Raw genomic sequence first — 15,679 nt, 5'->3', positions numbered from 1 at the left:
CTATCATCTAATCTTTTTAGACTAATGCGTTCATTGCTTGGAGCCTCAGGTGATATAACTGGATTTTCTGAAGGATCACATTCATTCTATAAAATGTATGATATCACATATCCTCTTATTGATTCAAATAATAGGTCACATCATTGCAGAAGAGGTGATTTCTCTGAAACCTGTCTGCTAAAAGTTGTACGCCGTGTAGTAGTTTATGTCTCTGCAAATTGGGTTGCCACAATATGCAACCCGTGTCATTTTTGCAGAGGCCTGTCAGTATGGAAATGACGCGCTCGGGATCTTTGGCGAGACCATAAATTATTCTCTTGCTAACCACGGTGTTCTCATTGTTAGGATCAAGGAAAGGACAAGACAGCCCATTTGCTGCGGTCAGTGTTGTGCGCTCCGCAGTGTGTGAGAACAGTGAATGCTGATCTGAGAGTCGGATAGTGCGATAGTGGGTTGGATAGTGGTCGCAACTCCGGTTTGGGAAGAGACAATTTCACAACAGTGACATCACCTCTGATCTGCGCATTTAGGCTATAATCCGCACAAGGTGGGACAGTCAGAAAATCACAAGCGCTGGGTCATCCTCGAGAAAAAGGGAAGCAGAGGGACACAAATGTGAGCGACACAGCGAGGTGCAGTGATTTCACAGGTGCAGTGAAATCAAACTGGCGGTTCTCTTAGGATGCAGAAGTCACCGGTGGAAGATGCAAACTTCCTCTCCAAATATTTCTTCTGGTAAGGAATTATATGTTTTCTTCATCTATGTGCCGGCTGATTTGACGCGTAAATAAACCATGGAATGATTTTCTAGACGTGGTTGCTAGATTTGGAGAGCGCACTGTTGTTGAAAGGGGACCAGGTCAGGTCAAGGCAGGTCCCAGGGATCTTACTTATTATTTTATAGATGTTTCAATGGTCACTTTTAGGGCAACTATGCACCATAGACAGTTTCTGTGTCCTGTTTTGCTCTGAGAGGAAATTCCAGCAGCCCTTTTGCGCTCCAGTGCGTCACGTGTCGATTGTCCTCCAACTTTCATAATGATTATCTTTGTATGAAATGTGTAATTGATACTAAACATCTTTCGTCATTTTTCAGGCGCGTAAAAGACTTCTACATTGTCATCTTGTAGCCTACAATAGGCCTACTCACCACACGCTTCCTGCCATTAGAAAATCCCTTGTCATCCCAAAACTCATTATAATGCACATAGCCTACTCAGGATTGCCTATATATATATTTTAACAAATAGATATTAAGCTATCATTTAACTATCTATATAGCTATCTAAGATGTAGTAGGCCTAATTCTCCAGCTACATACACTCTGCTATTTGCTTGCTGTTTGATTTTGTCACCCTATAGATATGACTGGGCGTTTGCTTAATTAATTTATACATTTATTGATTTGGCCGATCTGTGGTCAACTTCGGAGGACATTGATCTATGTAGGTACCCCAGAAGTAGGCTATATTCTATACACGCTGTATAGCCAACTCACTTGTTGTGAGTTTTCCACTGTGCAAAAACTGGTTGAATCAACGTTGTTTACATGTCATTTTAAAATCATGTTAAATCAACGTAGAAAACTGATTGGATTTGCAAAAAGTCCTAAACATTAGGGAATTTGGTCTTTTTTTCATCCAACTGTTAACCTAAATCCAATGACATGGTGACATTTACAAAAAAAATGTAATGTTGAATTAAAATGAATTGATAACTACATCAAATGTAAATCAAAACAGGACTTTGAAATTATGTCTGTGCTCAGTGGGATAATGTGTTCACTTGTGTGAGTGGAGAAATGTGATAGGAGTTTGTTACCAACCTAACCTCCGATACCCATTTGGTTGTTTTGCAGGTGGACATCTCCACTGTTGAGGAAGGGCTTCAGAAAGAAGTTGGAGTTGACAGATGTTTATAAAGCACCATATTTTGATCTCGCAGACAATCTTTCTGAACGACTAGAAAGGTTTGTATCAGCCAAAGTGCCTCACTTTATGAAAATGTAAGGCACATTGGACTCATATTAAATTGATATAACCATTTTATAACTATTATTCTTAATCTAAATCAGAATCACAGACGTGTGCGGCATTGGAAGTTACTAAATACAAAATTAGAAACAAATTGGATTACACACATGTAGGCACATACAGTAGCCTACTTAGAGAACATCTTTTTACTTGTGTCTTATTCATTTGATTCCAGCCAAATGAATGATATAGAACACAAAATATTTTGATAGAGGATTAGCCTAATGCTATATCAATATATCAAATTGAGTGCTCCTGTTGGCATTGTTGTTGGTCCTTTCTTTGTTGTTGTCTTGTTGAGTTGTGAGAGTTGATCATTTATGTTTCTTACTGCCCTTTAAGTGTATTTACTGTAATAACCCCCCATTCATTCCACCGCCCATCCAATGATTGCAATGTTTAGCTAAGGAACTGGAAATTCTAGACAGACAACCCCAACCTTAAATATGGGATGCTTTTTGGTTGGAGGTGGACAGACAAACATAAACCTTAGCGTGTCCCAAACAAACACACTGGAGACGGGATGAGTCAGGCTGGGCTCTCTTTCTCTAACGTCCTCCTCTCTCTCAATCTCACTTTCTCTCCAATCTCTCTGTCCCTTTCTCTCTCTGTCTCTCCCCTTTCCCCTCACTGTATGTGCCCTCTCCTCTCCACTCTGTCCCCGTTATTTAAGAGCAAGTAAATGTCACACCTTTGAGAGGATTGTAGAAAGAACAAAGAAAAAAGGGAAGGATCTTAGGCCACCCGTTAAATGCCACCCGTGTTTTCGCCCCCGAAACAATGCAAACACAACCCTTATCCTGCTGCGGGGGCCCCTATGAGGCGGGGGCAGGGGCAGCGTCATGGTAAAGGGTGCCAGCAGCCCTCTAAATGGGTGTAAAAGTCGACCTTTAAAAGGGCCAGATGCCCGGAGAGTGATAAATGACCGGGTCATTTTTTAAATCTGCCAAATACTGTTGGTAGCTGCATGGGAATTTGAACTTTACATTGAATTAACAGGTTGGTATGGTCCCTCAATCTATGATGCGCACACGTGTTCTCTTACACCCTCTCTCTCTCTCTCTCTCTCTCTCTCTCTCTCTCTCTCTCTCTCTCAATCTCTCACTCTCTTTCTCTGTCTCTCAATCTCTCACTGTCTCTCTCTCTCTCTCTCTCTCTCTCTCTCTCTTACCCTCTTTCTCTGTCTCTCTTTCTCTCTCAATCTCTCACTGTCTCTCTCTCTTTCTCTGTCTCTCTCTCTCTCAATCTCTCACTCTCTTTCTCTGTCTCTCAATCTCTCACTGTCTCTCTCTCTTTCTCTCTCTCTCTCTTACCCTCTTTCTCTGTCTCTCTTTCTCGCTCAATCTCTCTTTCTGTCTCTCTCGCTCTCTCTCTCTCTCTCGCTCTCACATTTTCACATTTTTTCATCCTCTCTGCTTTTCTCCCTCCCTCCTTGCTCTATTTTTCTCATAAATGTTGTCATCTTTTTCTCTTTCCTCTTGTTCTCCCTCATTTGTTGAGGTCTCGCACTCCGTTTAATAAGTTAACCAAATCACCCAGGTTATACACCAGTGCCCTGAACAATGTGCCCCTACTTTACTTTTACTGTTAGCTAATGTGTGTGTTTTTTAAACAGTTTCTATCTCCTCTGGTCTGTGTTCTTGGTGTAGAGAATGGGACCGAGAAGTGGCATCGGCCAAGAAGAAGCCTCGGCTCTTGCGGGCACTCTCCCGTTGTTTCCTCTGGCCTTTTGTGTTCTACGGAATCCTGCTGTACTTTGGGGTGAGTCCATCTCTCCGCGTGAAGCACAGTTGGCCAACGGTTACCTGGAGAGGCTGCAGTTTAACAGTCTAATTGATCAGGTGTGTTGGAACTGGGCTGGAGCAAAAGCCTGCACACATCGTGGGCATCGGAGTTGGCCACGTTTGTCAAAAAGGCCTCCATACTTTATTAGTACGATACCAGATGATGAATCACTTTGTATTTCAAATGTAGGTCACTGTTTGGTTCTTATTATAGTGTTATTTCACCCAGTACCTAAATATACTGTGATACGCACATGACAATATCTCACATATGAGGACATGTCATGTATTGTGACAGCAGACGTGTTATACCATTGCTAGGGTTGTGTGTGTGATCAATTCCATTTAAATTCAGGAGGGAAATGGACATTTCCAATTAAATAATTTTAAAAAAGTGCCCATTTATTGTCAATGAGGAGTTGACAAGGAGTTCAAATTCACTTCCTAAATTGATGGAGAGAGTTGGAACTGGAATGGAACTGACCTCAACCCAACCCAGGCTGGCTGTTAGCCTGTTCTGTCCTGTACGTGTGTGTTACTTACTAGTGAATTAGTGGCATGACCAGAGTATGGAGAAGATGCATGTGTCACTGCAGTGTGAGTATCCCAGTGTCCCCGGCTCGGAGAGGAAGCTGACGTCAGTAGCAGGTCTTGCGTAACCTAGTGGTTTGGGGTGTTCCCCGTGGAACCTTCTAGGAATGCCCATCAGTTCAGTTCAGAGTTGATTGGAAATAAGACTAGAGGTATCAAGGTACATAGTTAAGACAATGATATCAAGCTGCCACTAAATTGTATTTTGTAGGATATATTCTGAACTCTTTACATCAATGTCTCTGGATGTTTTTTTCCCCTCTCTTTTCTTACAGGAGGCATCGAAGACAGTGCAGCCCCAGCTCCTGGGTCGTATAATCGGCTCATTTGACCCCATCCATGCCCCTGAGCGGGAGCAGGGTTACTACCTAGCCCTGGGTCTCTGTCTTCTCTTCACTGCTCGCTTCCTGCTCCTGCAGCCAGCCATCTTTGGACTGCACCACCTGGGCATGCAGATTCGCATCGCTCTCTTCAGCCTCATCTATAAGAAGGTGTGGGGGGAGGTGGTGTGTGTGTTTGTGTGGGCAGGGTGTGGGTGTGTGTGTATGGGCACATCTTTGGCATGCCACCACCTTGGCAGGCATGAAGATCTACATTGCCCTCTTCAGTGTAGCCAGACTCTTGTAGCCAGTGTCTGTCCTAACCCCTGACCTTTGACACCTCAGACTCTGAAGCTGTCCAGCCGGGTCCTGGACAAGATCAGCACAGGTCAGCTGGTTAGCCTGATGTCAGCCCACCTCAACAAGCTGGATGAGGTAAGAACCACCCAACTCATCTGCTGTACTAACCCTAAGCTCAACCTCAATAATCTTGATGAGAAGTAAGGACCCAAGTAATCTACTTATTAACTGTCAGTTTACCAGTTTAGTCGACTGAGAATGCATTCTCCTCTATAACAATGATGTCAAGAAGAGCATTGTCTTATGTCAGAAAGCGTGATTTTCTTCACCGTTGCATAAGAGTGACTAAACATGTCAGAAGACAATGGGGGAAGAGTTTCAGTGGTGAAAATGGGGGATTTGAATGAGCCAGGTAGTTAGGGGATAGTTAGGTGGCCATGGTGGTGTGAGGGGACCAGGCTGAAGGGACCAGGTTGAAGGGACCAGGTTGAAGGGGCCAGGTTGAAGGGGCCAGGCTGAAGGGGCCAGGTTGAAGGGGCCAGGTTGGGCCAGTATACCGTAGTCAAGGGCAGGAGTGACATTTTGCAATCTCAACTACTTTGAATCAGTGTTGCATCGTCATCCAAACACCAAGCTATGCTTTCTACGAATTGAGACACCACAACACTAGCTGTGCTCCCTTGAATATCTCCCAATTGAACTATGTAGTAACAAAAAAACTGCAGCATGGGCCGAATCCCAGCTCGAGATACACACGCAGCCAGGCAACTCCAACCTCCCTGTAAAATCATACATCATGCAGATGTCAATGTGAGAAGGACGTAAAAAATGTGAGTCACACTCCGAGCACATTTCTCTACTCCTGTTAGGCTTGGGCATGAGTCTTATGTCAGTGCTCAGTGGTAGAAAACAAGTGAATCCAGCCGTTTGTCAAGTCAACATGGGATGAGAGGGGTGTGTAATTTAGCCGTAGCTAGGCTAGTGAAGGCTGAACGTTAGGAGTCCTAGAGCAGGGGTGTTGAATGTCAATACACTCTGCTACCTGCTCCTAGGCAATTATCACCTGGATTGGATGTGGCCTCAAACTCTCACTTGTTCCCAATCTCTCTCTTCTCCTCTCTTGTGGCTTAGCCCAAAGCTATCTCTACGAACTAGCATGAGTTTACATTGCCAAGCCCTCCAATCTAGGCTTTTTGGATAAAGGGGAAGACAGTTAACACTTCACTTGATTTCGGGCACTCTGAAACAAATCTCACATGTGAGCAGGCCAGCTAGATTGTATTGTTTTATTCAACTTCATATTCATCATCTCCAGCACCACCCCAACATCAACATATCTGATCCACCGTCTCTTTTCAGTCTTATGTCCTACAATTTGAAATTGTGTTTTTTTACATTGGATAAAGGTACAGACTCAGATCTTCAAAATGGCGTATCATACACTGTAGTTAGAGGAAACATGGGGAAGTAATGCTGCCTTCAAAGTTGAGCAATTTATAATCCAATTTAGAAGAAAAAGGCATTCGAACGTTTAGATTTTCACACTTGATCTACATCAATCCTTGGGAATCATACTGAATATTTAGAAAAGAAAAGTTTTACATTTCACCAAATTGCCAACATCGATTCTCTGAACATTATTTCACCAGGTTCCCAGATTAGCCAAACCAAAAATTGTTGTATAATAAAGATAACCTTCACATTGATCAGCTACAGTGCTGTTCTTTGTTTATGCCCATTTAGCATCATTTACACCCTCTAAAGCCTTAGACCCACCCATCTCTTAAATAATTCATATTGAAACACATGTGAATGTGGCCACGTGCTAAAGCAGTTAGGTAGTGTTTAAAAAATTGTAGTAGCCTACAATTAGGAAAAATGTAAAACACATAAAGGCTTAGGTAAAAAAAATAATATCTAGACCTAGGCCTATATAGTTAAAATGGTGCCGGAAGAAATGGCAGCAGTTTTACAGGTGCCCAACCAATTGTGCTATTATGTGTTTTTTTCCGCGTTATTCTTAACTTATTTTGAACATAATGTTTCTGCTACCATATCTTACGGTAAATAAGAGGTTCTGGATATCAGGACAGCGATCACTCACCTCAGATTGGACAAAGATTTTTTTTTCTACAACAAGCAGGACGCACAGGACATTCTCCAAACACCCGACAGGGCCGACATCCCCGTTATTTGCAAGAGGAAGCGACGCAGGTACAGAGGACAAAGAGCCGGATGTCTCATGAGGACCCGCGAGACAGGCGAGTGGGAAAGTGGCGAGTGGGAAAGCTGCCGTTACCGTCAATACTACTCGCCAACGTGCAATCATTGGACAATAAATTAGACGAGGTACGATCACGAATATTACCTATCAATGGGACATCAAAAACTGTAATATCCTATGTTTCACGGAATCGTGGCTGAATGATGACATGGATATTCAGCTAGCGGGATATACACTGCACCAGCAAGATAGAACAGCACACTCCGGTAAGACGAGGGGGGGCGGTCTGTGCATATTTGTAAACACAGCTGGTGCACGAAATCTAAGGAAGACTCTAGATTTTGCTCGCCTGAAGTAGAGTATATTGTGATAAATTGCAGGCCACACTACTTGCCTAGAGAGTTCTCAGGTATACTTTTCGTGGTTGTTTATTTACCACCACAGACAGATGCTGGCACTAAGACCGCACTCAGACAGCTGTATAAGGAAATAAGCAAACAGGAAACCACTCACCCAGAGGCGGCACTCCTAGTGGCCGGAGACTTTAATGCAGGAAAACTTAAATCAGAACTACCAAATTTCTATCAACATGTTAAATGTGCTACCAGAGGGGGAAAATTCTAGATCACCTGTACTCCACACACAGAGACGCATACAAAGCTCTCCCTCGCCCTCAATTTGGTAAATCCAACCACAATTCTACCCTCCTGATTCCTGCCTACAAGCAAAAATGAAAGCAGGAAGCACGGGTGACTCGGTCTATAAAAAAGTGGTCAGATGAAGCAGATGCTAAACTACAGGACTGTTTTGCTATCACAGGCTGGAACATGTTCCGGGATTCTTCCGATGGCACTGAGGAGTACACCACATCAGTCACTGGCTTTATCAATAAGTGCATCGAAGACGTCGTCCCCACAGTGGCTGTACGTACATACCCCAACCAGAAGCCATGGATTGCAGGCAACATTCGCACTGAGCTAAAGGGTAGAGCTGCCGCTTTCAAGGTGCAGGACTCTAACCCGGAAGCTTACAAGAAATCCTGCTATGCCCTGCAACGAACCATAAAACAGGCAAAGCGTCAATACAGGGCTAAAATTGATTCATACTACACCGGCTCCAACGCTCGTTTTATGTGGCAGGGCTTGCAAATTTTTACAGACTACAAACGGAAGCACAGCCGCGAGCTGCTCAGTGACACGAGCCTACCAGACAAGCTAAATCACTTATATGCTCGCTTTGAGACAAGCAACACTGAGGCATGCATGAGAGCATCAGCAGTTCCGGACGACTGTGTGATCATGCTGTGTGATCATGCAGGGCCAGACGGATTACCAGGACGTGTGCTCCGGGCATGTGCTGACCAACTGGCAGGTGTCTTCACTGACATTTTCAACATGTCCCCGATTGAGTCTGTAATACCAACATGTTTCAAGCAGACCACCATAGTCTCTGTGCCCAAGGACACAAAGGCAACCTGCCTAAATGACTACAGACCCGTAGCACTCACGTCCTTAGCTATGAAGTGCTTTGAAAGGCTGGTAATCGCTCACATCAACACCATTATCCCAGAAACTCTAGACCCACTCCAATTTGCATACCACCCAAACAGATTATGCAATCTCTATTGCACTCCACACTGCCCTTTCCCACCTGGAAAAAAGGAACACTTATGTGAGAATGCTATTCATTGACTACAGCTCAGCGTTCAACATCATAGTACCCTCAAAGCTCATCATTAAGCTAAGGATCCTGGGACTAAACACCTCCCTCTGCAACTGGATCCTGGACTTCCTGACGGGCCGCCCCCAGGTGGTGAGGGTAGGTAGCAACACACCTGCCACACTGATCCTCAACACTGGAGCTCCCCAGGGGTGCATGCTCAGTCCCCTCCTGTACTCCCTGTTCACCCATGACTGCATGGCCAGGCACGACTCCAACACCATCATTAAGTTTGCAGATGACACAACAGTGGTAGGCCTGATCACTGACAACAACGATACAGCCTATAGGGAGGAGGTCAGCGACCTGGCCGGGTGGTGCCAGAATAACAACCTATCCCTCAACATAACCAAGACTAAGGAGATGATTGTGGACTACAGGAAAAGGAGGACCGAGCACGCCCCCATTCTCATCGGCGGGGCTGTAGTGGAGCAGGTTGAGAGCTTCAAGTTCCTTGGTGTCCACATCAAAACAAACTAGAATGGTCCAAACACACCAAGACAGTCGTGAAGAGGGCACGACAAAGCCTATTCCCCCTCAGGAAACTAAAAAGATTTGGTATGGGTCCTGAGATCCTCAAAAGGTTCTACAGCTGCAACATCGAGAGCATTCTGACCGGTTGCATCAACTCCTGGTTGATGGCGTTGCTCGGCCTCCAACCGCAAGGCACTACAGAGGGTAGTGCGTACGGCCCAGTACATCACTGCGGCTAACCTGCCTGCCATCCAGGACCTCTACACCAGGCGGTGTCAGAGGAAGGACCTAAAAATTGTCAAAGACCCCAGCCATCCCAGTCATAGACTGTTTTCTCTACTACCGCATGGCAAGCGGTACCAACAGTTTTTTACTCCAAGCCATAAGACTCCTGAACTGGTAATCAAATGGCTACCCGGAGTATTTGCATTGTGTTCCCCCCCAACCCCTCTTTTACGCTGCTGCTACTCTCTGTTTATCATATATGCATAGTAACTTTAACTATACATTCATGTACATACTACCTCAATACCAGTGCTCCCGCACATTGGCTAACCGGGCTATCTGCATTGTGTCCCGCCACCCACCACCCTCCACCCGCCAACCCCTCTTTTACGCTACTGCTACTCTCTGTTCATCATATATGCATAGTCACTTTAACCATATCTACAAGTACAGTGCGGCAAAAAAGTATTTAGTCACCAATTGTGCAAGTTCTCCCACTTAAAAAGATGAGAGAGGCCTGTAATTTTCATAATATGTACACTTCAACTATGACAGACAAAATGAGGGAAAAAAATCCAGAAAATCACATTGGAGGATTTTTTATGAATTTATTTGCAAATTATGGTAGAAAATTAGTATTTGGTCAATAACAAAAGTTTATCTCAATACTTTGTTATATACCCTTTGTTGGCAATGACAGAGGTCAAACGTTTTCTGTAAGTCTTCACAAGGTTTTCACTCACTGTTGCTGGTATTTTGGCCCATTCCTTCATTCAGATCTCCTCTAGAGCAGTGATGTTTTGGGGCTGTTGCTGGGCAACACAGACTTTCAACTCCCTCCAAAGATTTTCTATGGGGTTGAGATCTGGAGACTGGCTAGGCCACTCCAGGACCTTGAAATGCTTCTTACTTCTTCCTTCGTTGCCCGGGTGGTGTGTTTGGGATCATTGTCATGCTGAAAGACACAGCCACTTTTCATCTTCAATGCCCTTGCTGATGGAAGGAGGTTTTCACTCAAAATCTCATGATACATGGCCCCATTCATTATTTTCTTTACACGGATCAGTCGTCCTGGTCCCTTTGCAGAAAAACAGCCCCAAAGCATGATGTTTCCACCCCCATGCTTCACAGTAGGTATGGTGTTCTTTGGGTGCAACTCAGCATTCTTTGTCCTCCAAACACGACGAGTTGAGTTTTTACCAAAAAGTTCTATTTTGGTTTCATCTGACCATATGACATTCTCCCAATCTTCTTCTGGATCATCCAAATGCTCTCTAGCAAACTTCAGACGGGCCTGGACATGTACTGGCTTAAGCAGGGGGACACGTCTGGCACTGCAGGATTTGAGTCCCTGGCGGCGTAGTGTGTTATTGATGGTAGGCTTTGTTACTTTGGTCCCAGCTCTCTGCAGGTCATTTACTAGGTCCCCCCGTGTGGTTCTGGGATTTTTGCTCACCGTTCTTGTGAGCCCCAGATCGAGGGAGATTGTCAGTGGTCTTCTATGTCTTCCATTTCCTAATAATTGCTCCCACAAAGGATTTCTTCAAACCAAGCTGCTTACCTATTGCAGATTCAGTCTTCCCAGCCTGGTCTACAATTTTGTTTCTGGTGTCCTTTGACAGCTCTTTGGTCTTGGCCATAGTGGAGTTTGGAGTGTGACTGTTTGAGGTTGTGGACAGGTGTCTTTTATACTGATAACAAGTTCAATCAGGTGCCATTAATACAGGTAATGAGTGGAGGACAGAGGAGCCTCTTAAAGAAGAATTTACAGGTCTGTGAGAGACAGAAATCTTGCTTGTTTGTAGGTGACCAAATACTTATTTTCCACCATAATTTGCAAATAAATTCATTACAAATCCTACAATGTGATTTTCTGGGGGGAAAAAATTCTCATTTTGTCTGTCATAGTTGAAGTGTACCTATGATGAAAATTACAGGCCTCTCTCATCTTTTTAAGTGGGAGAACATGCACAATTGGTGGCTGACTAAATACTTTTTTTGCCCCACTGTACATACTACCTCAATCAGCCTGACTAACCTGTGTCTGTAGGTAGCCTCGCTACTTTTATAGCCTCGCTACTGTATATACCCTCCCTACTGTTATTTTTCAGTCTTTTTACTGTTGTTTTATTTCTTTACTTACCTATTGTTCACCTAATACCTTTTTTTGCACAATTGGTTAAAGCCTGTAAGTAAGCATTTCACTGTAAAGTCTACACCTGTTGTATTTGGCACACATGACAAATAAACTTTGATTTGATCATCAGATCCTTTGAGTAACTTTGGTTCAGGTCATTACACTTACTGGAGCTAATTTTACTTACTGGAGCTAATTACACTTACTGGAGCTAATTACACTCACTGGAGCTAATTACACTGACTGGAGTTAATCACATTCACTGAGGTATCTCACATAGGCTTAGAAAAAGCACCTGCAAATAGTTGACCAGTGTGCCAAGTGCCACTGGCTGTTGGTGAGCTTTCCTGAATTGGACATACATTTTTGCCAACACATGGCTAACCTTTGTTTGACCAGCGTAACAGCTTCTTTTAGTGAAAATGTGTTTGGAGTCACCTTTCTAGCTAATAGGCTATATAAGAGTTTACACTTCCTCTTCCAATTATAATGTGGGGAGGTCAAAATTCTGAAAAACTATTATTAACTACTATTTTAAAATGTTGATTACTTCTCTTTGCCATTATCATTCACCTGATTGTAAAAACGTTTTTTTGCTAATGTATTATGGGGTCCCTGGAGTGCCGATTTGCCTGGGAGGGTTGAAGACCCATGGTGTAAAATATGTATTGTAGATTTGTTGTTACATATATATTTTTGTTGTGCTTGTGTTTGTGTGAGTGTGTTCTGTGTACATATAAATGTTACTGCGTGTGTCTTCTCTTCATACATTCATGTGGATGTGTGTTGCAGAGTCTTGGCCTGGCCCACTTTGTGTGGATCACCCCTCTGCAGTGCATCCTGTGTGTGGGGTTGATCTGGGAGCTGATCGAGGTGAATGGTTTCTGTGCCCTGGCTGCCCTCACCCTGCTGGGCATCATACAGGCTTGCCTCTCTCAGAAGATGGGGCCTCACAGGTGCGTACTGAACTGTACAGGAGTTCACACACACACACACACACACACACACACACACACACACACACACACACACACACACACACACACACACACACACACACACACACACACACACTGTGCACTCTAGATGGGTCTGTACAGGACAGGTATCTCTGATCTCCACCACTGATTTCATCTTACCCACATAGAACAGAACGGCATGGCCTGTGCCCCTGAGAAATGTCAACAAAGTAGGAATAACTGCCTATTCAGATGGGCACAACTTTCACTGTTCCAAACAAAACTCTTTTGATCCAGAAATACATCTTGTTAATTAACATTCAAACCTGTTAAGTCTTCATGTTTATGTTCTCAGCCATCTCTCTGAAGTTGAAAAGTCTCATTAATTGTATCAATATGGTGTGTGTGTCTTATTTTCTGTGTATGTGTGTGTGTGTGTGTGTGTGTTTGGGGGGGGGGTCCTATGATCAGGCAGAAAAGAGCAGGGTTAATCAGCAGGCGTCTGGCTCTGACCTCAGAGATCGTAGAGAACATCCACTCAGTGAAGGCCTATGGCTGGGAGGAGGTGATGGAGACCATCATCAAGAACATCAGACAGTAAGACACACACAAAATACTCCATGACCTAACTATAACCTAATACTGTACATAAACAGAGACAAGTGATCTTACAAGCATTGGGTGGTTCCAGCCCTGAATGCTGATTGGCTGACAGCCATGGTATATCAGACCGTATACCATGGGTATGACAAAACATTTATTTTTACTGCTCTAATGACTTTAGTAACCAGTTTATAATAGCAATAAGGCACCTCAGGCATTTTTGGTATATGGTATATACCTCGGCTAATGGCTGTATCCAGGCACTCCGCGATGCGTCGTGCCTAAGTAACAGCCCTTAGCCGTGGTATATTGGCCATATACCCCCCCCCGTGCCTTATTGCTTAAATATCCAAGGCAACAATCCCAGAGCTATAGGGAAAGTGGTCATGCTTTGACTCTGTTGTAATACTCTGATGTGAAAAGTCATGTTAGCAACAGGTACTTATCTATCTAAGATCTTCTTGGAACTAAAAAATGTTAGTTTGGATAGATGATCTGTGACTCTCATTAATGAGATTCCCATCAAGATAATTTTGCTTCAATTCCTTTAAATATGATTCAAAGCTCAAAGGAAGCATTAATTGCACTCTATGATCATGACACATGACTTTCACAAACAAAGCCAATCAGAGCAACAATCCTGCATTGTGAAGTCCAGTCAATCAATGGAGAGCTCTATCCTTGATGCGTTATGTTTTTTTGGTTATACAGTCCTTGAGTAAATTGCCAATGTTCAATGTTTAATCCCTGTCTGATTTTGGAGAATGTGGGTCTAAATCCATAATTAGATTTCCCTGTGGCTGTTTGTCCCCCCCCCGCCACCTCTCCTCTCCCTCCCCTCCCCTCCCAGGGATGAGATGACGCTGACAAGGAAGATTGGTTCTCTGCGGTACTTCTACAGTGCCTCCTACTTCTTCTCTGCCATCCTGGTCATTGTGTCAGCTATCGTGCCCCACGCCCTCAGCAAGGTACTTTCCCCACTGGTCTATATATATTTATTTAAAATATAATTGACTTGTGATGTTTTTATGTTGTGAGTATTTGTTTTGTGTTTGTATTGTTGACAAAGTATGACAAATTATTTTCCCCTTGGGGATTAATAAAATACCTTTTCTTATCTGTTTCACTACAAAACACACACTTTTCACATACGTAGACACCGGTATTGTGGTGGATATAATGAATATGAGGTAAAACATCTGTGAAATACTTCTCTTGGGGATGAATAACATACAATCTGAATGGTCTATCCAGGGCATCATCCTGAGAAGTATCTTCACCACAGCCTCTTACCTCATGGTGCTCCGTATGACCCTCACCAGACAGCTGCCCGGCTCCATACAGATGTGGTACGACACCCTGGCGCTGGTCACAAAGATAGAGGTGAGGAGGTTATGTATACTTGGGCATGGGAGGAAAAGACCGATGGGGGGGGGGGAATGTGGAATGTACAGACTTGAGGAGGTGGAGGGGAAATGAGTGCTTGTTAACAGAGGTTGATGATAACTCTGTTTTTGTCTTGTTTTGTCAGTGTCCCTGAAGGTTATGGCACTGTCCCTGAAGGTTATGGCACTGTCCCTGAAGGTTATGGCACTGTCCCTGAAGGCTATGGCACTGTCCCTGAAGGTTATGTCAGTGTCCCTGAAGGTTATGTCAGTGTCCCCGACGGTTATGTCAGTGTCCCTGAAGGCTATGGCACTGTCCCTGAAGGCTATGGCACTGTCCCTGAATGTTATGGCACTGTCCCTGAATGTTATGGCACTGTACCTGAATGTTATGGCACTGTCCCTGAATGTTATGGCACTGTCCCTGAAGGCTATATCAGCGTCCCTGAAGGTTATGTCACTGTCCCTGAAGGCTATGTCACTTTTCCCTGAAGGTTATGGCACTGCCCCTGAAGGTTATGGCACTGTCCCTGAAGGTTATGGCACTGTCCCTGAAGGTTATGGCACTGTCCCTGAAGGCTATGGCACTGTCCCCGACGGTTATGTCACTGTCCCTGAAGGCTATGTCACTGTCCCTGAAGGCTATGACACTGTCCCTGAAGGTTATGTCAGTGTCCCTGAAGGTTATGTCAGTGTTCCCAACGGTTATGTCACTGTCCCTGAAGGCTATGGCACTGTCCCTGAATGTTATGGCACTGTCCCACGAAGGCTATGTCAGTGTCCCTGAAGGTTATGTCAGTGTCCCTGAAGGCTATATCAGCATCCCTGAAGGTTATGTCACTGTCCCTGAAGGCTATGGCACTTTTCCCTGAAGGTTATGGCACTGTCCCTGAAGGCTATGGCACTTTTCCCTGAAGGTTATGGC

At 44.2% G+C, this 15,679-nt stretch overlaps 1 protein-coding gene across 1 annotated transcript in view; it reads left to right on the top strand.

The window, feature by feature from the left end:
* The first annotated feature begins 325 nt into the window (after window positions 1-325).
* Window positions 326-15,679, top strand: part of LOC109867022 (cystic fibrosis transmembrane conductance regulator-like) — a 71,904-nt gene continuing 56,550 nt past the window's right edge. The window contains 9 exon segments of the mRNA XM_031801336.1: window positions 326-735; window positions 1,859-1,969; window positions 3,683-3,794; window positions 4,684-4,899; window positions 5,074-5,163; window positions 12,600-12,763; window positions 13,238-13,363; window positions 14,220-14,337; window positions 14,624-14,752. Coding sequence (XP_031657196.1) covers window positions 683-735; window positions 1,859-1,969; window positions 3,683-3,794; window positions 4,684-4,899; window positions 5,074-5,163; window positions 12,600-12,763; window positions 13,238-13,363; window positions 14,220-14,337; window positions 14,624-14,752 — 1,119 coding nt within the window. The 5' untranslated portion in view covers window positions 326-682.

This window comes from Oncorhynchus kisutch, linkage group LG22 (assembly GCF_002021735.2).
Source record: "Oncorhynchus kisutch isolate 150728-3 linkage group LG22, Okis_V2, whole genome shotgun sequence".
In the NCBI taxonomy this organism is placed as follows: Eukaryota; Metazoa; Chordata; class Actinopteri; order Salmoniformes; family Salmonidae; genus Oncorhynchus; species Oncorhynchus kisutch.
Note: the sequence above shows the minus strand (reverse complement) of the source record. Positions and strands in the feature narration are given on the sequence as shown.